The sequence below is a fragment of the Salvelinus namaycush genome, chromosome 18 (assembly GCF_016432855.1).
Source record: "Salvelinus namaycush isolate Seneca chromosome 18, SaNama_1.0, whole genome shotgun sequence".
NCBI classification, from domain to species: Eukaryota; Metazoa; Chordata; class Actinopteri; order Salmoniformes; family Salmonidae; genus Salvelinus; species Salvelinus namaycush.
In genome coordinates, this window is record NC_052324.1 from 33,396,135 (window position 1) to 33,422,738 (window position 26,604).

The window sequence follows — 26,604 nt, forward strand, 5'->3', positions numbered from 1 at the left end:
AATAATAATAATAATATCAGCCCAGGATCTCTGTAACATAATAATAATAATACTGTCAGCCCAGGATCTCTGTAACATAATAATAATAATACTGTCAGCCCAGGATCTCTGTAACATAATAATAATAATACTGTCAGCCCAGGATCTCTGTAACATAATAATAATAATACTGTCAGCCCAGGATCTCTGTAACATAATAATAATAATAATACTGTCAGCCCAGGACCTCTGTAACATAATAATAATAATACTGTCAGCCCAGGATCTCTGTAACATAATAATAATAATAATAATAATATCAGCCCAGGATCTCTGTAACATAATAATAATAATACTGTCAGCCCAGGATCTCTGTAACATAATAATAATAATAATATCAGCCCAGGATCTCTGTAACATAATAATAATAATACTGTCAGCCCAGGATCTCTGTAACATAATAATAATAATACTGTCAGCCCAGGATCTCTGTAACATAATAATAATAATACTGTCAGCCCAGGATCTCTGTAACATAATAATAATAATACTGTCAGCCCAGGATCTCTGTAACATAATAATAATAATAATACTGTCAGCCCAGGACCTCTGTAACATAATAATAATAATACTGTCAGCCCAGGATCTCTGTAACATAATAATAATAATACTGTCACCCCAGGATCTCTGTAACATAATAATAAAAATACTGTCAGCCCAGGATCTCTGTAACATAATAATAATAATACTGTCAGCCCAGGATCTCTGTAACATAATAATAATAATAATAATAATAATATCAGCCGAGGATCTATAACATAATAACAATAATAATATCAGCCCAGGATCTATAACATAATAACAATAATAATATCAGCCCAGGATCTATAACATAATAATAATATCAGCCCAGGATTTATAACATAAAAACAATAATAATATCAGCCCAGGATCTATAACATAATAACAATAATAATATCAGCCCAGGATCTATAACATAATAATAATATCAGCCCAGGATCTATAACATAAAAACAATAATAATATCAGCCCAGGATCTATAACATAATAATAGTAATAATATCAGCCCAGGATTTATAACATAAAAACAATAATAATATCAGCCCAGGATCTATAACATAATAACAATAATAATATCAGCCCAGGACCTATAACATAATAATAATATCAGCCCAGGATCTATAACATAAAAACAATAATAATATCAGCCTAGGATCTATAACATAATAATAGTAATAATATCAGCCCAGGATCTATAACATAATAATAATATCAGCCCAGGATCTATAACATAATAATAGTAATAATAATATCAGCCCAGGATCTATAACATAATAATAATGATAATAATATCAGCCCAGGATCTATAACATAATAACAATAATAATATCAGCCCAGGATCTATAACATAATAACAATAATAATATCAGCCCAGGATCTATAACATAATAATAATAATAATAATATCAGCCCAGGATCTATAACATAATAACAATAATAATATCAGCCCAGGATCTATAACATAATAACAATAATAATATCAGCCCAGGATCTATAACATAATAATAATAATAATATCAGCCCAGGATCTATAACATAATAATAATAATAATATCAGCCCAGGATCTATAACATAATAACAATAATAATATCAGCCCAGGATCTATAACATAATAACAATAATAATATCAGCCCAGGATCTATAACATAATAACAATAATAATATCAGCCCAGGATCTATAACATAATAATAATATCAGCCCAGGATCTATAACATAATAATAGTAATAATAATATCAGCCCAGGATCTATAACATAATAATAGTAATAATAATATCAGCCCAGGATCTATAACATAATAATAGTAATAACAATATCAGCCCAGGATCTATAACATAATAACAATAATAATATCAGCCCAGGGTCTATAACATAATAACAATAATAATATCAGCCCAGGATCTATAACATAAAAACAATAATAATATCAGCCCAGGATCTATAACATAATAATAATATCAGCCCAGGGTCTATAACGTAATAATAATAATAATATCAGCCCAGGATCTATAACATAATAATAATAATAATAATATCAGCCCAGGATCTATAACATAATAACAATAATAATATCAGCTCAGGATCTATAACATAAAAACAATAATAATATCAGCCCAGGATCTATAACATAATAATAATATCAGCCCAGGATCTATAACATAATAATAATAATAATATCAGCCCAGGCTCTATAACATATTAATAATATCAGCCCAGGGTCTATAACATAATAACAATAATAATATCAGCCCAGGATCTATAACATAATAATAATATCAGCCCAGGGTCTATAACATAATAATAATAATAATAATAATAATATCAGCCCAGGATCTATAACATAATAACAATAATAATATCAGCCCAGGATCTATAACATAATAATAATATCAGCCCAGGGTCTATAACATAATAATAATATCAGCCCAGGATCTATAACATAATAACAATAATAATATCAGCCCAGGGTCTATAACATAATAATAATATCAGCCCATTGTCTATAACATAATAATAATAATAATAATAATATCAGCCCAGGATCTATAACATAATAACAATAATAATATCAGCCCAGGATCTATAACATAATTTCAGCCCAGGGTCTATAACATAATAATAATAATAATAATAATAATATCAGCCCAGGATCTATAACATAATAATAATATCAGCCCAGGGTCTATAACATAATAATAATAATAATAATATCAGCCCAGGATCTATAACATAATAATAATATCAGCCCAGGATCTATAACATAATAATAGTAATAATAATATCAACCCAGGATCTATAACATAATAATAGTAATAATAATATCAGCCCAGGATCTATAACATAATAATAGTAATAATAATATCAGCCCAGGATCTATAACATAATAACAATAATAATATCAGCCCAGGATCTATAACATAATAACAATAATAATATCAGCCCAGGATCTATAACATAATAATAATATCAGCCCAGGATCTATAACATAATAATAATAATAATATCAGCCCAGGATCTATAACATAATAACAATAATAATATCAGCCCAGGCTCTATAACATATTAATAATATCAGCCCAGGGTCTATAACATAATAACAATAATAATATCAGCCCAGGCTCTATAACATATTAATAATATCAGCCCAGGGTCTATAACATAATAACAATAATAATATCAGCCCAGGATCTATAACATAATAATAATATCAGCCCAGGGTCGATAACATAATAATAATAATAATATCAGCCCAGGATCTATAACATAATAACAATAATAATATCAGCCCAGGATCTATAACATAATAACAATAATAATATCAGCCCAGGATCTATAACATAATAATAATAATAATATCAGCCCAGGATCTATAACATAATAATAATAATAATATCAGCCCAGGATCTATAACATAATAATAATAATAATAATATCAGCCCAGGATCTATAACATAAAAACAATAATAATATCAGCCCAGGATCTATAACATAATAATAATAATAATATCAGCCCAGGATCTATAACATAAGAACAATAATAATATCAGCCCAGGATCTATAACATAATAATAGTAATAATATCAGCCCAGGATTTATAACGTAAAAACAATAATAATATCAGCCCAGGATCTATAAAATAATAACAATAATAATATCAGCCCAGGATCTATAACATGATAATAATAATAATTTCAGCCCAGGATCTATAACATAAAAACAATAATAATATCAGCCCAGGATCTATAACATAATAATAGTAATAATATCAGCCCAGGATCTATAACATAATAATAATAATAATTTCAGCCCAGGATCTATAACATAATAACAATAATAATATCAGCCCAGGATCTATAACATAATAACAATAATAATATCAGCCCAGGATCTATAACATAATAATAATATCAGACCAGGATCTATAACATAATAATTGTAATAATAATATCAGCCCAGGATCTATAACATAATAATAATAATAATATCAGCCCAGGATCTATAACATAATAACAATAATAATATCAGCCCAGGATCTATAACATAATAACAATAATAATATCAGCCCAGGATCTATAACATAATAATAGTAATAATAATATCAGCCCAGGATCTATAACATAATAATAGTAATAATAATATCAGCCCAGGATCTATAACATAATAATAGTAATAATAATATCATCCCAGGATCTATAACATAATAACAATAATAATATCAGCCCAGGATCTATAACATAATAATAATATCAGCCCAGGATCTATAACATAATAATAATAATAATATCAGCCCAGGATCTATATTATAATAACAATAATAATATCAGCCCAGGCTCTATAACATATTAATAATATCAGCCCAGGGTCTATAACATAATAACAATAATAATATCAGCTCAGGATCTATAACATAATAATAATATCAGCCCAGGGTCTATAACGTAATAAAAATAATAATATCAGCCCAGGATCTATAACATAATAATAATAATAATATCAGCCCAGGATCTATAACATAATAACAATAATAATATCAGCCCAGGATCTATAACATAAAAACAATAATAATATCAGCCCAGGATCTATAACATAATAATAATATCAGCCCAGGATCTATAACATAATAATAATAATAATATCAGCCCAGGATCTATATTATAATAACAATAATAATATCAGCCCAGGCTCTATAACATATTAATAATATCAGCCCAGGGTCTATAACATAATAACAATAATAATATCAGCCCAGGATCTATAACATAATAATAATAGCAGCCCAGGGTCTATAACATAATAATAATAATAATATCAGCCCAGGATCTATAACATAATAACAATAATAATATCAGCCCAGGATCTATAACATAATATCAGCCCAGGGTCTATAACATAATAATAATATCAGCCCAGGGTCTATAACATAATAATAATAATAATAATAATAATAATAATAATAATAATAATAATATCAGCCCAGGATCTATAACATAATAATAATATCAGCCCAGGGTCTATAACATAATAATAATAATAATAATATCAGCCCAGGATCTATAACATAATAATAATATCAGCCCAGGATCTATAACATAATAATAGTAATAATAATATCAGCCCAGGATCTATAACATAATAATAGTAATAATAATATCAGCCCTGGATCTATAACATAATAATAGTAATAATAATATCAGCCCAGGATCTATAACATAATAACAATAATAATATCAGCCCAGGATCTATAACATAATAACAATAATAATATCAGCCCAGGATCTATAACATAATAATAATATCAGCCCAGGATCTATAACATAATAATAATAATAATAATAATAATATCAGCCCAGGATCTATAACATAATAATAATAATAATATAAGCCCAGGCTCTATAACATATTAATAATATCAGCCCAGGGTCTATAACATAATAACAATAATAATATCAGCCCAGGCTCTATAACATATTAATAATATCAGCCCAGGGTCTATAACATAATAATAATATCAGCCCAGGGTCTATAACATAATAATAATAATAATATCAGCCCAGGATCTATAACATAATAACAATAATAATATCAGCCCAGGATCTATAACATAATAATAATATCAGCCCAGGGTCTATAACATAATAATAATATCAGCCCAGGATCTATAACATAATAACAATAATAATATCAGCCCAGGGTCTATAACATAATAATAATAACAATATCAGCCCAGGATCTATAACATAATAACAATAATAATATCAGCCCAGGATCTATAACATAATATCAGCCCAGGGTCTATAACATAATAATAATATCAGCCCAGGGTCTATAACATAATAATAATAATAATAATAATAATAATAATAATATCAGCCCAGGATCTATAACATAATAATAATATCAGCCCAGGGTCTATAACATAATAATAATAATAATAATATCAGCCCAGGATCTATAACATAATAATAATATCAGCCCAGGATCTATAACATAATAATAGTAATAATAATATCAGCCCAGGATCTATAACATAATAATAGTAATAATAATATCAGCCCAGGATCTATAACATAATAATAGTAATAATAATATCTGCCCAGGATCTATAACATAATAACAATAATAATATCAGCCCAGGATCTATAACATAATAATAATATCAGCCCAGGATCTATAACATAATAACAATAATAATATCAGCCCAGGATCTATAACATAATAACAATAATAATATCAGCCCAGGATCTATAACATAATAATAATATCAGCCCAGGATCTATAACATAATAATAATAATAATAATATCAGCCCAGGATCTATAACATAATAACAATAATAATATCAGCCCAGGCTCTATAACATATTAATAATATCAGCCCAGGGTCTATAACATAATAACAATAATAATATCAGCCCAGGCTCTATAACATATTAATAATATCAGCCCAGGGTCTATAACATAATAACAATAATAATATCAGCCCAGGATCTATAACATAATAATAATATCAGCCCAGGGTCGATAACATAATAATAATAATAATATCAGCCCAGGATCTATAACATAATAACAATAATAATATCAGCCCAGGATCTATAACATAATAATAATATCAGCCCAGGGTCTATAACATAATAATAATATCAGCCCAGGATCTATAACATAATAACAATAATAATATCAGCCCAGGGTCTATAACATAATAATAATAACAATATCAGCCCAGGATCTATAACATAATAACAATAATAATATCAGCCCAGGATCTATAACATAATATCAGCCCAGGGTCTATAACATAATAATAATATCAGCCCAGGGTCTATAACATAATAATAATAATAATAATAATAATAATAATAATAATAATAATAATAATATCAGCCCAGGATCTATAACATAATAATAATATCAGCCCAGGGTCTATAACATAATAATAATAATAATAATAATAATATCAGCCCAGGATCTATAACATAATAATAATATCAGCCCAGGGTCTATAACATAATAATAATATCAGCCCAGGATCTATAACATAATAATAATAATAATATCAGCCCAGGGTCTATAACATAATAATAATATCAGCCCAGGATCTATAACATAATAATAATATCAGCCCAGGGTCTATAACATAATAATAATATCAGCCCAGGATCTATAATATAATAACAATAATAATATCAGCCCAGGGTCTATAACATAATAACAGTAATAATATCAGCCTGAGAGCACTACATAATAACAGTGGGTTAACTGCCTTGTTCAGGGGCAGAACTACAGATTTTTTCCTTGTCGGCTTGGGGATTTGATCTTGCTACCTTTCGGTTACTAGTCCAACGCTCTAACCACTAGGCTACCTGCTGCCCCAGAGGGGGGCTATATGTCCCCCTCTGCCCTCACTGACTGCTACATTATATCATGAAAATGTTGCTGTGGACTGTGGAGCCTCCAGTGCAGGGGTTCCCAAACTTTATGGGCACACGACCCTATTTTGATGTCTGAAATTCTCACGACCCCAACCATGTGAATTTTTTGTTGTAATTAACAGCCAATGTTTACTTTTTTATTTGGGGCTATGACAGTCAACTGCAAATGAGTCTGACATAATGTATCTTATCACACCAGCACTAATGACATGGGTGTGCTGCATGTCGTGTCAGAGCATCTCATTGTCAGGGGGAGTGGTCGACAGTGTGCACCTCATCTCTGATTTCAAATCCAACCTGGATCGATATTTGGTTTTAATTTAGACGAGAGCACTGAATCCAGCTTCACATAGATATTAGCTGGCAATGGTACCATTCGTTTTATGGTGCTTTCATGACAACTGGGAAAAATATTATGTCAAATCATGATGTCAGTGATCTTCAGGTCAGAAAGTTGGAACTCTAGAAAGAGGTCCGAGTTCCCGAGTTGGAATTCCGCGTTGGATGAATATTCAAAACAATTTCCCTCAATCGGCGCTCGTTTTTTACCGAGTTCCCAGTTGTCTTGAACACGTTGAAGTTGGAAGTCGGAGACTTCCCAGTTCCCAGTTGTTTTGAACGCTGCATTAATACTCAGAGGGAGACGGCAGGGTTTTCCCTTTGAGTCAGGAACCAAAACTCCTCCGTAGTGACCCGTGAATGCGTTGTCTGCAGCATTTGTTCACATGACAGCTCGATCAGCTGTTTGATTTCACTTACCGGCATGTCAACAGTCAAATGGATTGGGAAGTAGGTCCCAAAGTGCTCTTCCAAGTGTTGGAGGTGAGCAGTCACTTTCTGATTCTCTTTTCTGTTAGAAACATGCACAGCCGAGGAAACGGGGCATGGTTCACTTTTGAAAGACTCTCTTTCCAATAATAATAATTTCCTCTGAATGCACTGATTCTGTCACTCATCTGTAGAATGTTTTTCTACTTCCCCTGCATGCTTGTGTTCAGTTCGTTCAGTTTCCCAAATATGTCTGTTACATAGGCAATGAGATACATTTTCTTTTCATTACATAGAAAGTCTACCAAGTCTGTAATTTTACATCCGTTGTGAATGACAACAGTTCCTCTCTCAATGCAAAAAATCTTTCCAACACTCCCCCACCATAACCACCAAGCCTCGGTGTGAAATAGAACATCGTCATGCTCTGATCTCATATCGCCACATAGTTTTGTGAACAGGCGAGCGCGCAGTTGATGCGGTTTGATGTAGTTTACAATCAGTATATCTCAGAGTTCTGTGCTCAGCTCTTTTGCTGCCAGTTGCTCTCGGTGTATCATCCAATGTGTCTATATGGTAGAGGGAGACACATTCATAACTAGAGTGCAGAGGCCTGCCCAGCGTCCCACCATAGATGGAGCCCCATCTGTGCAAAAGTCTGATATTCAATCCCATGGAATCTGTTTTTCGTCAATATGGCCACGCAACACACTGAACATCCCCTGTGCCGTTTCATGCTCAGGAATCGTGAGGCAAAACAATATGTCCTCAAGAATAGCATCCCCCAACATGTATAGCAAACAAAAGTCAATGCATGGGCATCTCGACATCTCGGCCCTCACAGCTAACGTCCATTTGGAGAGTATAAGCTGGGGAGTTTGAGTCGTTCAGTCAGAGTTTCCTCTTGATTGCTAGCAATAGCATAAATTCTTTGTTTCACGGTGTTATCTGACAAAGGCATTGATGCGAGTTTCTGTGCTTCTACCTCCCCAAACATTGTTTTCACCATTTCAATTGCAGCCAGTAATATCAAAGTCTCTGCAATAGGCTTCATAGCGTAGCAGGCCTAGCCATTCACCATGGGAATGATTCAAGTGCAACTGTCAAGTGTGGCCTTTTCCCATGATCTAATGGCGCTATATAAGCAAAAGTTTGTGGACACCCCTTCAAATTAGTGGATTCGGTTATTTCAGCCACACCCGTTGCTGACAGGTGTATAAAATCGAGGACACAGCCATACAATCTCCATAGACAAACATTGTCAGTAGAATGGCATTACTGAAGAGCTCAGTGACTTTCAACGTGGCACCGTCATAGGATTCCAACTTTCCAACTAGTCAGTTCGTAAAACTTCTGCCCTGCTTGAGCTGCCACGGTCGACTGTATGTGCTCTTATTGTGAAGTGGAAACGTTTAGGGGCAACAACGGCTCAGCCGCGAAGTGGTAGGCCACACAAGCTCACAGAACGGGACTGCCGAGTGCTGAAGCGCGTAGCGTGTATAAATCGTCCATCCTCGGTTGCACCATTCTCTACCGAGTTTCAAACTGCCTCTAGAAGCAACGTCAGCACAAGAACTGTTCGTCGGGAGCTTCATGGCATGGGTTTCCATGGCTGAGCAGCCGCACACAAGCCTTAGATCACCATGCGCAATGCCAAATATCGGCTGGAGTGGTGCAAAGTTCAACGCCATTGGACTTTGGAGCAGTGGAAATGCATTCTCTGGAGTGATGAATCAATATTCACCATCTGGCAGTCCGAATGACGAATCTGAGATTCGGAAGATGCCAGGAGAACGCTACCTGCCCCAATGTATAGTGCAAACTGTAAAGTTTGGTGGAGGAGGAATAATGTTCTGGGGCTGTTTTTCATGGTTCGGGCTAGGCCCCTTAGTTCCAGTGAAGGGAAATCTTAATGCTACAGCATACAATGACATTCTAGATGATTCTGTGCTTCCAACTTTGTGGCAACAATTTGGGGAAGGCCCTTTCCTGTTTCAGCATTACAATGAACCCGTCACAAAGTGAGGTCCATACAGAAATGGTTTGTCGAGATCGGTATGGAAGAAGATGACTGGCCTCAATCCCATTGCATACCTTTGGGATAAATTGGATCGCCGACTGCGATCCAGGCCTAATCGCCCAACCTCACTAATGCTCTTGTTGCTGAATGGAAGCAAGTCCCCACATCAATGTTCCAACATCTAGTGTAAAGCCTTCCCAGAAGAGTGGAGGCTGTTATAGCAGCAAAAGTGGGACCAAGTCCATATTAATGCCCATGGTTTTGGAATTAAATGTTCGACGAGTAGGTTTCCACATACCTTTGGTCATGTAGTGTTTATACAGTATATATACATTTAGGAAATTCTCCCTCGACCCCATTTTCATATCAGTCGACCCCTAGTTTGGGAACCGCTGCTCCAGTGTATCTGATGTGTTTTCTCTGCCGTGTGTGTGTAGTGCCCAGGCGTTACAGACCATGTTCCAGCTGATGACCCCTAAGCAGATGTTTGAGCACCTGAAGGGCTATGAGGACGTGTCCCATATCAACTGGAACCAAGACAAGGCCGCAGCCATACTGGAGGCCTGGCAGAGGAAATACTCAGAGGTAATGCTGTGTGCGTTTGTGTGTGTGAGTTTACAGTGGAGTAAACTGTACTAGGAGCCATACAGAGTGTACTGTAAAAACATGCTGTGTAGAGAGAGAGGGGGGCATTCCTGTCTATGGCAGACGTAATGTGCACATTCCAGCCCCTGTCCTCCCGTCCTCCTCCCCTTCCTCTCCCCCTCTGCCTTTCCTCCCCCTCAGTCCAGTTGCTCCTGTGTGGGCCTAAGAGGGAGATGGGAGAGGACGGGAGGAAACGGTCCCTCTCTGCCCTAGTTTGGAGGCAGCACTAGCAGCAGCAGCTTATGATATAACGCACTATGGCTGTGATAGTTTCAAGAAGGCACTAGCAATGCATTGAATATGCATGATGGTTTTCTCCATCCTGGTAGGGTGCACATTTTACTTTCATCCCAGCATTAACAGATGTGAAGTCTGGGCCCCCCAGTACAGCCCATGTCCCCTATCTGAAGCTGAAGTCTGGGCCCCCCTGTACAGCCCATGTCCCCTATCTGAAGCTGAAGTCTGGGCCCCCCAGTACAGCCCATGTCCCCTATCTGAAGCTGAAGTCTGGGCCCCCCAGTACAGCCCATGTCCCCTATCTGAAGCTGAAGTCTGGGCCCCCCAGTACAGCCCATGTCCCCTATCTGAAGCTGAAGTCTGGGCCCCCCAGTACAGCCCATGCCCCCTATCTGAAGCTGAAGTCTGGGCCCTCCAGTACAGCCCATGCCCCCTATCTTAAGCTGAAGTCTGGGCCCTCCAGTACAGCCCATGTCCCCTATTTGAAGCTGAAGTCTGGGCCCCCCAGTACAGCCCATGCCCCCTATCTTAAGCTGAAGTCTGGGCCCCCCAGTACAGCCCATGTCCCCTATTTGAAGCTGAAGTCTGGGCCCCCCAGCCCATGTCCCCTATCTGAAGCTGAAGTCTGGGCCCCCCAGTACAGCCCATGTCCCCTATCTGAAGCTGAAGTCTGGGCCCCCCAGTACAGCCCATGTCCCCTATCTGAAGCTGAAGTCTGGGCCCCCCAGTACAGCTCATGTCCCCTATCTGAAGCTGAAGTCTGGGCCCCCCAGCCCATGTCCCCTATCTGAAGCTGAAGTCTGGGCCCCCCAGTACAGCCCATGTCCCCTATCTGAAGCTGAAGTCTGGGCCCCCCAGTACAGCCCATGTCCCCTATTTGAAGCTGAAGTCTGGGCCCCCCAGCCCATGTCCCCTATCTGAAGCTGAAGTCTGGGCCCCCCAGTACAGCCCATGCCCCCTATCTGAAGCTGAAGTCTGGGCCCCCCAGTACAGCCCATGTCCCCTATCTGAAGCTGAAGTCTGGGCCCTCCAGTACAGCCCATGTCCCCTATCTGAAGCTGAAGTCTGGGCCCCCCAGTACAGCCCATGTCCCCTATCTGAAGCTGAAGTCTGGGCCCCCCAGTACAGCCCATGTCCCCTATCTGAAGCTGAAGTCTGGGCCCCCCAGTACAGCCCATGTCCCCTATTTGAAGCTGAAGTCTGGGCCCCCCAGCCCATGTCCCCTATCTGAAGCTGAAGTCTGGGCCCCCCAGCCCATGTCCCCTATCTTAAGCTGAAGTCTGGGCCCCCCAGTACAGCCCATGCCCCCTATCTGAAGCTGAAGTCTGGGCCCCCCAGTACAGCCCATGTCCCCTATCTGAAGCTGAAGTCTGGGCCCCCCAGTACAGCCCATGCCCCCTATCTGAAGCTGAAGTCTGGGCCCTCCAGTACAGCCCGTGCCCCCTATCTTAAGCTGAAGTCTGGGCCCTCCAGTACAGCCCATGTCCCCTATTTGAAGCTGAAGTCTGGGCCCCCCAGTACAGCCCATGCCCCCTATCTTAAGCTGAAGTCTGGGCCCCCCAGTACAGCCCATGTCCCCTATTTGAAGCTGAAGTCTGGGCCCCCCAGCCCATGTCCCCTATCTGAAGCTGAAGTCTGGGCCCCCCAGTACAGCCCATGTCCCCTATCTGAAGCTGAAGTCTGGGCCCCCCAGTACAGCCCATGTCCCCTATCTGAAGCTGAAGTCTGGGCCCCCCAGTACAGCACATGTCCCCTATCTGAAGCTGAAGTCTGGGCCCCCCAGTACAGCCCATGTCCCCTATCTGAAGCTGAAGTCTGGGCCCCCCAGTACAGCCCATGTCCCCTATCTGAAGCTGAAGTCTGGGCCCCCCAGTACAGCCCATGTCCCCTATTTGAAGCTGAAGTCTGGGCCCCCCAGCCCATGTCCCCTATCTGAAGCTGAAGTCTGGGCCCCCCAGCCCATGTCCCCTATCTGAAGCTGAAGTCTGGGCCCCCCAGTACAGCCCATGCCCCCTATCTGAAGCTGAAGTCTGGGCCCCCCAGTACAGCCCATGTCCCCTATCTGAAGCTGAAGTCTGGGCCCCCCAGTACAGCCCATGCCCCCTATCTGAAGCTGAAGTCTGGGCCCTCCAGTACAGCCCATGCCCCCTATCTTAAGCTGAAGTCTGGGCCCTCCAGTACAGCCCATGTCCCCTATTTGAAGCTGAAGTCTGGGCCCCCCAGTACAGCCCATGCCCCCTATCTTAAGCTGAAGTCTGGGCCCCCCAGTACAGCCCATGTCCCCTATTTGAAGCTGAAGTCTGGGCCCCCCAGCCCATGTCCCCTATCTGAAGCTGAAGTCTGGGCCCCCCAGTACAGCCCATGTCCCCTATCTGAAGCTGAAGTCTGGGCCCCCCAGTACAGCCCATGTCCCCTATCTGAAGCTGAAGTCTGGGCCCCCCAGTACAGCTCATGTCCCCTATCTGAAGCTGAAGTCTGGGCCCCCCAGTACAGCCCATGTCCCCTATCTGAAGCTGAAGTCTGGGCCCCCCAGTACAGCCCATGTCCCCTATCTGAAGCTGAAGTCTGGGCCCCCCAGTACAGCTCATGTCCCCTATCTGAAGCTGAAGTCTGGGCCCCCCAGCCCATGTCCCCTATCTGAAGCTGAAGTCTGGGCTCCCCAGTACAGCCCATGTCCCCTATCTGAAGCTGAAGTCTGGGCCCCCCAGTACAGCCCATGTCCCCTATTTGAAGCTGAAGTCTGGGCCCCCCAGCCCATGTCCCCTATCTGAAGCTGAAGTCTGGGCCCCCCAGTACAGCCCATGCCCCCTATCTGAAGCTGAAGTCTGGGCCCCCCAGTACAGCCCATGTCCCCTATCTGAAGCTGAAGTCTGGGCCCTCCAGTACAGCCCATGTCCCCTATTTGAAGCTGAAGTCTGGGCCCCCCAGTACAGCCCATGTCCCCTATCTGAAGCTGAAGTCTGGGCCCCCCAGTACAGCCCATGTCCCCTATTTGAAGCTGAAGTCTGGGCCCCCCAGCCCATGTCCCCTATCTGAAGCTGAAGTCTGGGCCCCCCAGTACAGCCCATGTCCCCTATCTGAAGCTGAAGTCTGGGCCCCCCAGTACAGCCCATGTCCCCTATCTGAAGCTGAAGTCTGGGCCCCCCAGTACAGCTCATGTCCCCTATCTGAAGCTGAAGTCTGGGCCCCCCAGCCCATGTCCCCTATCTGAAGCTGAAGTCTGGGCCCCCCAGTACAGCCCATGTCCCCTATCTGAAGCTGAAGTCTGGGCCCCCCAGTACAGCCCATGTCCCCTATTTGAAGCTGAAGTCTGGGCCCCCCAGCCCATGTCCCCTATCTGAAGCTGAAGTCTGGGCCCCCCAGTACAGCCCATGCCCCCTATCTGAAGCTGAAGTCTGGGCCCCCCAGTACAGCCCATGTCCCCTATCTGAAGCTGAAGTCTGGGCCCTCCAGTACAGCCCATGTCCCCTATCTGAAGCTGAAGTCTGGGCCCCCCAGTACAGCCCATGTCCCCTATCTGAAGCTGAAGTCTGGGCCCCCCAGTACAGCCCATGTCCCCTATCTGAAGCTGAAGTCTGGGCCCCCCAGTACAGCCCATGTCCCCTATTTGAAGCTGAAGTCTGGGCCCCCCAGCCCATGTCCCCTATCTGAAGCTGAAGTCTGGGCCCCCCAGCCCATGTCCCCTATCTTAAGCTGAAGTCTGGGCCCCCCAGTACAGCCCATGCCCCCTATCTGAAGCTGAAGTCTGGGCCCCCCAGTACAGCCCATGTCCCCTATCTGAAGCTGAAGTCTGGGCCCCCCAGTACAGCCCATGCCCCCTATCTGAAGCTGAAGTCTGGGCCCTCCAGTACAGCCCATGCCCCCTATCTTAAGCTGAAGTCTGGGCCCTCCAGTACAGCCCATGTCCCCTATTTGAAGCTGAAGTCTGGGCCCCCCAGTACAGCCCATGCCCCCTATCTTAAGCTGAAGTCTGGGCCCCCCAGTACAGCCCATGTCCCCTATTTGAAGCTGAAGTCTGGGCCCCCCAGCCCATGTCCCCTATCTGAAGCTGAAGTCTGGGCCCCCCAGTACAGCCCATGTCCCCTATCTGAAGCTGAAGTCTGGGCCCCCCAGTACAGCCCATGTCCCCTATCTGAAGCTGAAGTCTGGGCCCCCCAGTACAGCACATGTCCCCTATCTGAAGCTGAAGTCTGGGCCCCCCAGTACAGCCCATGTCCCCTATCTGAAGCTGAAGTCTGGGCCCCCCAGTACAGCCCATGTCCCCTATCTGAAGCTGAAGTCTGGGCCCCCCAGTACAGCCCATGTCCCCTATTTGAAGCTGAAGTCTGGGCCCCCCAGCCCATGTCCCCTATCTGAAGCTGAAGTCTGGGCCCCCCAGCCCATGTCCCCTATCTTAAGCTGAAGTCTGGGCCCCCCAGTACAGCCCATGCCCCCTATCTGAAGCTGAAGTCTGGGCCCCCCAGTACAGCCCATGTCCCCTATCTGAAGCTGAAGTCTGGGCCCCCCAGTACAGCCCATGCCCCCTATCTGAAGCTGAAGTCTGGGCCCTCCAGTACAGCCCATGCCCCCTATCTTAAGCTGAAGTCTGGGCCCTCCAGTACAGCCCATGTCCCCTATTTGAAGCTGAAGTCTGGGCCCCCCAGTACAGCCCATGCCCCCTATCTTAAGCTGAAGTCTGGGCCCCCCAGTACAGCCCATGTCCCCTATTTGAAGCTGAAGTCTGGGCCCCCCAGCCCATGTCCCCTATCTGAAGCTGAAGTCTGGGCCCCCCAGTACAGCCCATGTCCCCTATCTGAAGCTGAAGTCTGGGCCCCCCAGTACAGCCCATGTCCCCTATCTGAAGCTGAAGTCTGGGCCCCCCAGTACAGCTCATGTCCCCTATCTGAAGCTGAAGTCTGGGCCCCCCAGTACAGCCCATGTCCCCTATCTGAAGCTGAAGTCTGGGCCCCCCAGTACAGCCCATGTCCCCTATCTGAAGCTGAAGTCTGGGCCCCCCAGTACAGCTCATGTCCCCTATCTGAAGCTGAAGTCTGGGCCCCCCAGCCCATGTCCCCTATCTGAAGCTGAAGTCTGGGCTCCCCAGTACAGCCCATGTCCCCTATCTGAAGCTGAAGTCTGGGCCCCCCAGTACAGCCCATGTCCCCTATTTGAAGCTGAAGTCTGGGCCCCCCAGCCCATGTCCCCTATCTGAAGCTGAAGTCTGGGCCCCCCAGTACAGCCCATGCCCCCTATCTGAAGCTGAAGTCTGGGCCCCCCAGTACAGCCCATGTCCCCTATCTGAAGCTGAAGTCTGGGCCCTCCAGTACAGCCCATGTCCCCTATCTGAAGCTGAAGTCTGGGCCCCCCAGTACAGCCCATGTCCCCTATCTGAAGCTGAAGTCTGGGCCCCCCAGTACAGCCCATGTCCCCTATCTGAAGCTGAAGTCTGGGCCCCCCAGTACAGCCCATGTCCCCTATCTGAAGCTGAAGTCTGGGCCCCCCAGTACAGCCCATGTCCCCTATTTGAAGCTGAAGTCTGGGCCCCCCAGTACAGCCCATGTCCCCTATCTGAAGCTGAAGTCTGGGCCCCCCAGCCCATGTCCCCTATCTGAAGCTGAAGTCTGGGCCCCCCAGTACAGCCCATGTCCCCTATCTGAAGCTGAAGTCTGGGCCCCCCAGTACAGCTCATGTCCCCTATCTGAAGCTGAAGTCTGGGCCCCCCAGCCCATGTCCCCTATCTGAAGCTGAAGTCTGGGCCCCCCAGTACAGCCCATGTCCCCTATCTGAAGCTGAAGTCTGGGCCCCCCAGTACAGCCCATGTCCCCTATTTGAAGCTGAAGTCTGGGCCCCCCAGCCCATGTCCCCTATCTGAAGCTGAAGTCTGGGCCCCCCAGTACAGCCCATGCCCCCTATCTGAAGCTGAAGTCTGGGCCCCCCAGTACAGCCCATGTCCCCTATCTGAAGCTGAAGTCTGGGCCCTCCAGTACAGCCCATGTCCCCTATCTGAAGCTGAAGTCTGGGCCCCCCAGTACAGCCCATGTCCCCTATCTGAAGCTGAAGTCTGGGCCCCCCAGTACAGCCCATGTCCCCTATCTGAAGCTGAAGTCTGGGCCCCCCAGTACAGCCCATGTCCCCTATCTGAAGCTGAAGTCTGGGCCCCCCAGTACAGCCCATGTCCCCTATTTGAAGCTGAAGTCTGGGCCCCCCAGTACAGCCCATGTCCCCTATCTGAAGCTGAAGTCTGGGCCCCCCAGCCCATGTCCCCTATCTGAAGCTGAAGTCTGGGCCCCCCAGTACAGCCCATGTCCCCTATCTGAAGCTGAAGTCTGGGCCCCCCAGTAGTCCCCGTATCTGAACTTGCAACCTGGTTTACCCCATATGTAAGCCTGGTCCTCCAGTAGAGAGTGGTCCCAGTAGTGGTGTGTGGTGGTGGGTTAGAGTTGGGGGCTGTGCAGGGGAGAGCAGGACATCTGGAAAACATCAGGCTGGCGCTGAATCTTTTGAACACACACGCACGCACAATCTCTTTCCCAGCTGCAAACCCATTGGTGGCTCATGTGTGACATCAACTGGTCTTTGTTTTTAAGGTCTCAACCCCTGCTCCATACGATGTGTGTGTGTGTGTGTGTATGTGTGTGTGTGTGTGTGTGTGTGTGTGTGTGTGTGTGTGTGTGTGTGTGTGTGTGTGTGTGTGTGTGTGTGTGTGTGTGTGTGTGTGTGTGTGTGTGTGTGAGCCATTCATTTTTGGGGCCCAGTGTTCAGTGTGAGGGAACAGGTGTGAGAGAACTGTGTTTTTATCAATCTCTTCTAACCATCAGGGGCACAGACCAAACATCTACTGTGTGTGGTGTGTCCTTGCATGTGTGTGTGTGTGTGTGTGTGTGTGTGTGTGCGTATGTGTGTGTGTGCTTCTATGCTTGTGGGTTTTTCACTGAAATCAGTGAAAGAGTCCAGAGAAGCATTGAGTTTTATAATGTGTGTATCTGTGTGTGTGTTTATAGAGGTCACAGCTGCAGTACTGTGCTATCTTAGAGCCTCTCCTACTCACTCTGTAGAGTTGTTAGCTTTTACATCATTTACACCACCCAACCTGTTATTTAGCTCGCTCTCTCTCTCTCTCTCTCTCTCTCTCTCTCTAACTCTCTCTCTCTCTCTCTCCCCGTCCCCTCTCTCACTCTCTCTCCCCGTCCTCTCTCTCTCGCTCTCTCTCTCTCCGTCCTCTCTCTCTCCCTCTCTCCCCGTCCTCTCTCCCTCTCCCTCTCTCTCTCTCTCTCTCTCTCTCTCTCTCTCTCTCTCCTTCTTTCTCTCTCTCTCTCCGTCCTCTCTCTCTCTCTCTCTCTCTCTCTCTCTCTCTCTCTCTCTCTCTCTCTCTCTCTCTCCCCGTCCCCTCTCTCTCTCTTTCTCTCTCTCTCCCCGTCCCCTCTCTCTCTATCTATCTATCTCTCTCTCTCTGTCCTCTCTCTCTCTATCTCTCCCTCTCCCTCTCTCTCCCTCTATCTCCGTCCTCTCTCTCTCTCTCTCTCTCTCTCTCTCTCTCTCTGTCCCCTCTCTCTCTCTCCGTCCCCTCTCTCTCTCTCTCTCTCCATCCCCTCTCTCTCTCCCCGTCCCCTCTCTCTCTATCTCTCTCTCTCCGTCCTCTCTCGCTCTCCCTCTCTCTCTCTCTCTCCCCCTCCCCTCTCTCTCTCTCTCTTTCTCTCTCTCCCCGTCCCCTCTCCTTCTCTCTCTCTCTCTCTCTCTCTCTTTCTCTCTCTCTCTCTCCCCGTCCTCTCCTTCTCTCTCTCTCTCTCTCTCTCTCTCTCTCTCTCTCTTTCTCTCTCTCTCTCTCTCTCCCCGTCCTCTCTCTCTCTCTCCCTCTCCCTCTCTCTCTCCCCCCCCAGGCAGTAAAGCAGAGTGTAGCAGCCAACTCGTCTCAGAAAGTGTTGACGTTTACCACCACCACTCTGGAAGACATCCTCAAGTCTTTCTCTGATGTCAGCATCATACGAGTGGCCAGCGGCTACCTGCTCATGGTGAGACTGACAACGCACACCTGGGGCTCAACACACTTAATCAACTATACCTCTGTGTGTGTGTGTGCAAGTGTGTGTGTAAGTGTGTGTGTAAGCATGTGTGTGTGAACATTAACATGCTCTCTCTCTCTCTGTGTAGTTGGCCTATGCGTGTCTGACCATGCTACGCTGGGACTGTGCTAAGTCTCAGGGAGCTGTCGGACTGGCTGGTGTCCTCTTGGTGGCGCTGTCTGTGGCTGCAGGCCTGGGGCTCTGCTCTCTGCTGGGCATATCTTTCAACGCTGCCAGCACACAGGTAGCACACACACACACACACGCACACGCACTCACACAACATACAACACACACAACACACACACACACACACACACAGGTGACATACACTACCTTTGAAAAATTTGGGGTCACTTAGAAATGTCCCTGTTTTCCATGAAAACATACATGAAATGAGTTGCAAAATGAATAGGAAATATAGTCAAGACGTTGACAAGGTTATAAATAATGATTTTTAATTGAAATAATAATTGTGTCCTTCAAACTTTGCTTTTGTCAAAGAATCTTCCATTTGCAACATTTACAGCCTTGCAGACCTTTGGCATTCTTGTTGTCAATTTGTTGAGGTAATCTGAAGAGATTTCACCCCATGCTTCCTGAAGCACCTCCCACAAGTTGGATTGGCCTGATGGGCACTTCTTACGTACCATACGGTCAAGCTGCTCCCACAACAGCTCAATAGGGTTGAGATCCAGTGACTGTGCTGGCCACTCCATTATAGACAGAATACCAGCTGACTGCTTCTTCCCTAAATAGTTCTTACATAGTTTGGAGCTGTGCTTTGGGTCATTGTCCTGTTGTAGGAGGAAATTGGCTCCAATTAAGCACCATCTGCAGGGTATGGCATGGCGTTGCAAAATGGAGTGATAACCTTCCTTCTTCAAGATCCCTTTCACCATGTACACATCTCCCACTTTACCAGCACCAAAGCACCCCATACCATCACATTGCCTCCACAATGCTTGACAGATGGTGTCAAGCACTCCTCCAGCATCTTTAATTTTTTTTCTGCATCTCACGAATGTTCTTCTTTGTGATCCGAACACCTCAAACTTAGATTCGTCTGTCCATAACACTTTTTCCCAATCTTCCTCTGTCCAGTGTCTGTGTTCTTTTACCCATCTTATTCTTTTATTTTTATTGTCCTGTCTGAGATATGGCATTTCTTTGTAACTCTGCCTAGAAGGCCAGCATCCTGGAGTCGCCCCTTCACTGTTGACGTTGAGACTGGTGTTTTGTGGGTACTATTTAATGAAGCTGCCAGTTGAGGACTTGTGAGGCGTCTGTTTCTCAAACTAGACACTCTAATGTACTTGTCTTCTTGCTCAGTTGTGCACCGGGGCCTCCCACTCCTCTTTCTATTCTGGTTAGAGCCAGTTTGTGCTATTCTGTGAAGGGAGTAGTACAGTCATGGCCAAAAGTTTTGAGAATGACACAAATATTAATTTTCACGTAGTTTGCTGCTTCAGTGTCTTTAGATATTTTTGTCAGATGTTACTATGGAATACTGAAGTATAATTACAAGCATTTCATGAGTGTCAAAGGCTTTAATTGACAATTACATGAAGTTGATGCAAAGAGTCAATATTTGCAGTGTTGACCCTTCTTTTTCAAGACCTTTGCAATCCGCCCTGGCATGCTGTCAATTAACTTCTGGGCCACATCCTGACTGATCGTAGCCCATTCTTGCATAATCAATGCTTGGAGTTTGTCAGAATTTGTGGGTTTTTGTTTGTCCACCCGCCTCTTGAGGATTGAACACAAGTTCTCAATGGGATTAAGGTCTGGGGAGTTTCCTGGCCATGGACCCAAAATATTGATGTTTTGTTCCCCGAGCCACTTAGTTATCACTTTTGCCTTATGGCAAGGTGCTCCATCATGCTGGAAAAGGCATTGTTCGTCACCAAACTGTTCCTGGATGATTGGGAGAAGTTGCTCTCAGAGGATGTGTTGGTACCATTCTTTATTCATGGCTGTGTTCTTAGACAAAATTGTGAGTGAGCCCACTCCCTTGGCTGAGAAGCAACCCCACACATGAATGGTCTCAGGATGCTTTACTGTTGGCATGACACAGGACTGATGGTAGCGCTCACCTTGTCTTCTCCGGACAAGCTTATTTCCGGATGCCCCAAATAATCAGAAAGGGGATTCATCAGAGAATATGACTTTACCCCAGTCCTCAGCAATCCAATCCCTGTACCTTTTGCAGAATATCAGTCTGTCCCTGATGTTTTCCTGGAGAGAAGTGGCTTCTTTGCTGCCCTTCTTGACACCAGGCCATCCTCCAAAAGTCTTTGCCTCACTGTGCGTGCAGATGAACTCACACCTGCCTACTGCCATTCCTGAGCAAGTTCTGTACTGGTGGTGCCCCGATCCCGCAGCTGAATCAATTTTAGGAGACGGTCCTGGCGCTTGCTGGACTTTCTTGGGTGCCCTGAAGCCTTCTTCACAACAATTGAACCTCTCTCCTTTAAGTTCTTGATGATCCTATAAATTGTTGATTTAGGTGCAATCTTACTGGCAGCAATATCCTTGCCTGTGAAGCTCTTTTTTGTGCAAAGCAATGATGACGGCACGTGTTTCCTTGCAGGTAACCATGGTTGACAGAGGAAGAACAATGATTCTAAGGACCACCCTCCTTTTGAAGCTTCCAGTCTGTTATTCGAACTCAATTAGCATGACAGAGTGATCTACATCCTTGTCCTCATCAACACTCACACCTGTGTTAATGAGAGAATCACTGACATGATGTCAGCTGGTCCTTTTGTGGCAGGGCTGAAATGCAGTGGACATTTTTGGGGGGGATTTGCATGGCAAAGAGGGACTTTGCAATTAATTGCAATTCATCTGATCACTCTTCATAACATTCTGGAGTATATGCAAATTGCCATCATACAAACTGAGGCAGCAGACTTTGTGAAAATTAATATTTGTGTTATTCTCAAAACTTTTGGCCACGACTGTGCACAGCGTTGTACGAGATCTTCAGTTTCTTGGCAATTTTGCGAATGGAATAGCCTTAATTTCTTAGAACAAGAACAGACTGACGAGTTTCAGAAGGCCATTTTGAGCCTGTCATCGAACCCACAAATGCTGATGCTCCAGATACTCAACTAGTCTAAAGAAGGCCAGTTTTATTGCTTCTTTAATCAGGTTTCAGTACGCCTATGAAGATATTCCATGGAAAAATCTGCCGTTTCTAGCTACAATAGTCATTTACAACATTAACAATTTCTACACTGTATTTCTGATCAATTTGATGTAATTCTTATGGACAAAAAAAAATGTTTTTCTTTCAAAAACAAGGATATTTCTAAGTGACCCCAAACTTTTGATGTGTTACCTACACTACCGTTCAATCAGTCAAAGGTTACAAACTGTAGGCAGACTTCAGTAACACATCACACACACAGATTGACTAACTGGTATACATACATGTACAGTATGTAGCCTGGCCAACTGAGTGTTAGTGTGTGTTTTAAGTGGTAGTGCGCGCGTGTGTGTGTGTGTGTGTGTGTGTGTGTGTGTGTGTGTGTGTGTGTGTGTGTGTGTGTGTGTGTGTGTGTGTGTGTGTGTGTGTGTGTGTGTGTGTGTGTGTGGTGTGTGTTTCAGGTGCTTCCTTTCCTGGCACTAGGTGTAGGTGTGGATGATGTGTTTCTCCTGGCCCATGCCTTCAGTGAGACGGGACAGAACAAGAGGATCCCATTTGAGGTGAGACACATCAACAACACTATGCTTCCACCACACTGATCACATTGGGCATGGCTTCTTCAACCCCTCCTGCAGGGACTAGTCTGAGAACTAATCTGCGTCCAGTTCTTGCCTTATTTAAAGCATAATGAATATGATTGTATGAACAGGGGGAACCTGATCCTAGATCAGCACTCTAAGACACTTTTTTAGATATGGGCTCTGGGGAAGATTGAAAACAAACCTATCCATCCCCCTTCCCTCTCTCTGTCTCCCCCTCCTCTTATCCCTCACCTAGACGAATGTGTCTGAGCCTGTCTGAGCCTGTGATGCAACATCAAACACACACACACACAAACATACACACAGCCAGACATTCAAATGTCTATAGGAGCGTACTTTGTATACACTAATGCATAGGATGTGGGCTCTTGAGGTCTGGGGTACTAAAACGGTTTGTCGAGTGTGTGTGCCTGCGTGTGTGTGTGTGTGTGTGCCTGCGTGTGTGTGTGTGTGTGTGCCTGCGTGTGTGTGTGTGTGCGTGTGTGCCTGCGTGTGTGTGTGCCTGCGTGTGTGTGTGCCTGCGTGTGTGTGCCTGCGTGTGTGTGCCTGCGTGTGTGTGCCTGCGTGTGTGTGTGCCTGCGTGTGCCTGCGCGCGTGTGTGTGTGTGTGTGTGTGTGTGTGTGTGTGTGTGTGTGTGTGTGTGTGTGTGTGTGTGTGTGTGTGTGTGTGTGTGTGTGTGTGTGTGTGTGTGTGTGTGTGTAGGTAAGTAAAGAAATAAAACAACAGTAAAAATACATTTGAAAATAAGAGTAGCAAGGCTGTATACAGACACCAGTTAGTCAGGCTTATTGAGGTACATGGATGTATGGTTAAAGTGACTATGCATATAAGATAAACAGAGAGTAGCATGTGTGTGTGTGTGTGTGTGTGTGTGTGTGTGTGTGTGTGTGTGTGTGTGTGTGTAGGAGGGGAAACACAGACATGTATTTACTTGTTTTTATTTCCCCCCTGATCTCTTACCTCCATCTCCAGAAGAACAGTAAACAGAGATGAACCTGATCTCTTACCTCCATCTCCAGAAGAACAGTAAACAGAGATGAACCTGATCTCTTACCTCCATCCCCAGATGAACAGTAAACAGAGATGAACCTGATCTCTTACCTCCATCCCCAGAAGAACAGTAAACAGAGATGAACCTGATCTCTTACCTCCATCTCCAGATGAACAGTAAACAGAGATGAACCTGATCTCTTACCTCCATCCCCAGATGAACAGTAAACAGAGATGAACCTGATCTCTTACCTCCATCCCCAGATGAACAGTAAACAGAGATGAACCTGATCTCTTACCTCCATCCCCAGATGAACAGTAAACAGAGATGAACCTGATCTCTTACCTCCATCCCCAGATGAACAGTAAACAGAGATGAACCTGATCTCTTACCTCCATCTCCAGAAGAACAGTAAACAGAGATGAACCTGATCTCTTACCTCCATCCCCAGATGAACAGTAAACAGAGATGAACCTGATCTCTTACCTCCATCCCCAGATGAACAGTAAACAGAGATGAACCTGATCTCTTACCTCCATCCCCAGATGAACAGTAAACAGAGATGAACCTGATCTCTTACCTCCATCTCCAGAAGAACAGTAAACAGAGATGAACCTGATCTCTTACCTCCATCCCCAGATGAACAGTAAACAGAGATGAACCTGATCTCTTACCTCCATCCCCAGATGAACAGTAAACAGAGATGAACCTGATCTCTTACCTCCATCCCCAGATGAACAGTAAACAGAGATGAACCTGATCTCTTCTGTCTGACACTCACACTCTCTGTGTGTGGTCCTACACGTCCTCAACACTCCACACACGCTAGCGTTGGGTGACGTCAACCTTTGTCCTGTCATGATGATGTACTCATGAAACATTGTGATATATGATGGCACCATATTGGACCCAATATCTTAATTTTTTTATTTTGCGCTGCTTAAGTGGAATTCTCTGCTCTGTCTATCTTAAATTCCTCTTGCGTTCTGCATATAACATATTTATTGAAATAGGCTAGTAGGGATAGGCCAGTTACTAGGAGTGCCACCCGTGTGGTATTTACTGCGTGGCGCAAGCCATGTACCAAGTAGGCTAAACCATCGTCTGTCACATCACGATGTCGTCACCATCGAAAGGTTGGCTGTCTATCATCGTCTATCATCGTCACCCAACCCTAACTAACATTGTGTGAGTGTGATTCTGCGTAGCTCCATTTGGGGCAGATAGGGCTAAGACGGGATGTATTGTGTTTTGTGTCTGCAGAACGTTAGTGAGATAAGTGTGTGAGCATCGTGTTTTTGATCTTAGCGTGTGTATAATAACTGTTAACCCAGAAGTCAAATCTTGCGTGATTAACTATTGTGTTCATACATGTTATAAATGAAGGTACCCTCGCAAAAGGAAACTCTCAACCAAAGAGTGGGTAGAAACTTGTTTTCTTTCCTCTAAAAAGCCACACAAGCTGCATGCAGTCTTTCTACTCAGGCTTAGTAAGGTGTCATGGAGAGATAAGAGCAATGTATTCCACTCCTAAACACAACCCTACGAAACACCTGAGGCAGACACCTGTCATATATCTTAATCCAATCAAACACTTGCCTGAAGATCAAGTTGGAAGTTGGAACATACCAAGATGTTTTGCAGCTCTTGATATCTCCTTCCGTATGCTCTGCAATATATTTTATTATCATATCATTGGCGTCATGATGTATCTCCTCTTGCAATGTGTTGTGTTTTGTAGCCCCCTATCTGAACAGGTTGAATTCTAATGGATTTCTCTCTCTTTATCTCTCTTTATCTCTCTTTATCTCTCTCTCTCTCTCTCTCTGTAGGACCGTACGGGGGAGTGTTTGAAGAGGACAGGGGCTAGTGTAGCTCTCACCTCCATCAGTAACGTCACTGCTTTCTTCATGGCAGCTCTCATCCCTATACCTGCCCTACGAGCCTTCTCTCTGCAGGTACCTGTGTGTGTGTGGTTGTGCTCGTGGTTGTGCTGCAGGTGTGTGTGTGGTTGTGCTCGTGGTTGTGCTGCAGGTGTGTATGTGTGGTTGTGCTCGTGGTTGTGTTGCAGGTGTGTGTGTGTGGTTGTGCTCGTGGTTGTGTTGCAGGTGTGTGTGTGTGGTTGTGCTCGTGGTTGTGTTGCAGGTGTGTGTGTGGTTGTGCTCGTGGTTGTGTTGCAGGTGTGTGTGTGTGGTTGTGCTCGTGGTTGTGTTGCAGGTGTGTGTGTGTGTGATTGTGCTCGTGGTTGTGTTGCAGGTGTGTGTGTGTGTGATTGTGCTCGTGGTTGTGTTGCAGGTGTGTGTGTGTGGTTGTGCTCGTGGTTGTGTTGCAGGTGTGTGTGTGTGGTTGTGCTCGTGGTTGTGTTGCAGGTGTGTGTGTGTGGTTGTGCTCGTGGTTGTTGCAGGTGTGTGTGTGTGGTTGTGCTCGTGGTTGTGCTGCAGGTGTGTGTGTGGTTGTGCTCGTGGTTGTGCTGCAGGTGTGTGTGTGGTTGTGCTCGTGGTTGTGCTGCAGGTGTGTATGTGTGGTTGTGCTCGTGGTTGTGTTGCAGGTGTGTGTGTGTGGTTGTGCTCGTGGTTGTGTTGCAGGTGTGTGTGTGTGTGGTTGTGCTCGTGGTTGTGTTGCAGGTGTGTGTGTGGTTGTGCTCGTGGTTGTGTTGC

At 44.3% G+C, this 26,604-nt stretch overlaps 1 protein-coding gene across 1 annotated transcript in view; it reads left to right on the plus strand.

Annotated features, from left to right (window-relative positions):
* LOC120062919 (protein patched homolog 1-like) overlaps positions 1–26,604 on the plus strand; it is a 133,622-nt gene that overhangs the window by 33,849 nt on the left and 73,169 nt on the right. Inside the window, exons 3-7 of the mRNA XM_039012978.1 lie at positions 10,717–10,864; positions 19,018–19,149; positions 19,289–19,444; positions 22,816–22,914; positions 25,780–25,905. Of these exons, the coding sequence (XP_038868906.1) occupies positions 10,717–10,864; positions 19,018–19,149; positions 19,289–19,444; positions 22,816–22,914; positions 25,780–25,905 (661 nt within the window). The remainder of the gene's footprint in view (positions 1–10,716; positions 10,865–19,017; positions 19,150–19,288; positions 19,445–22,815; positions 22,915–25,779; positions 25,906–26,604) is intronic.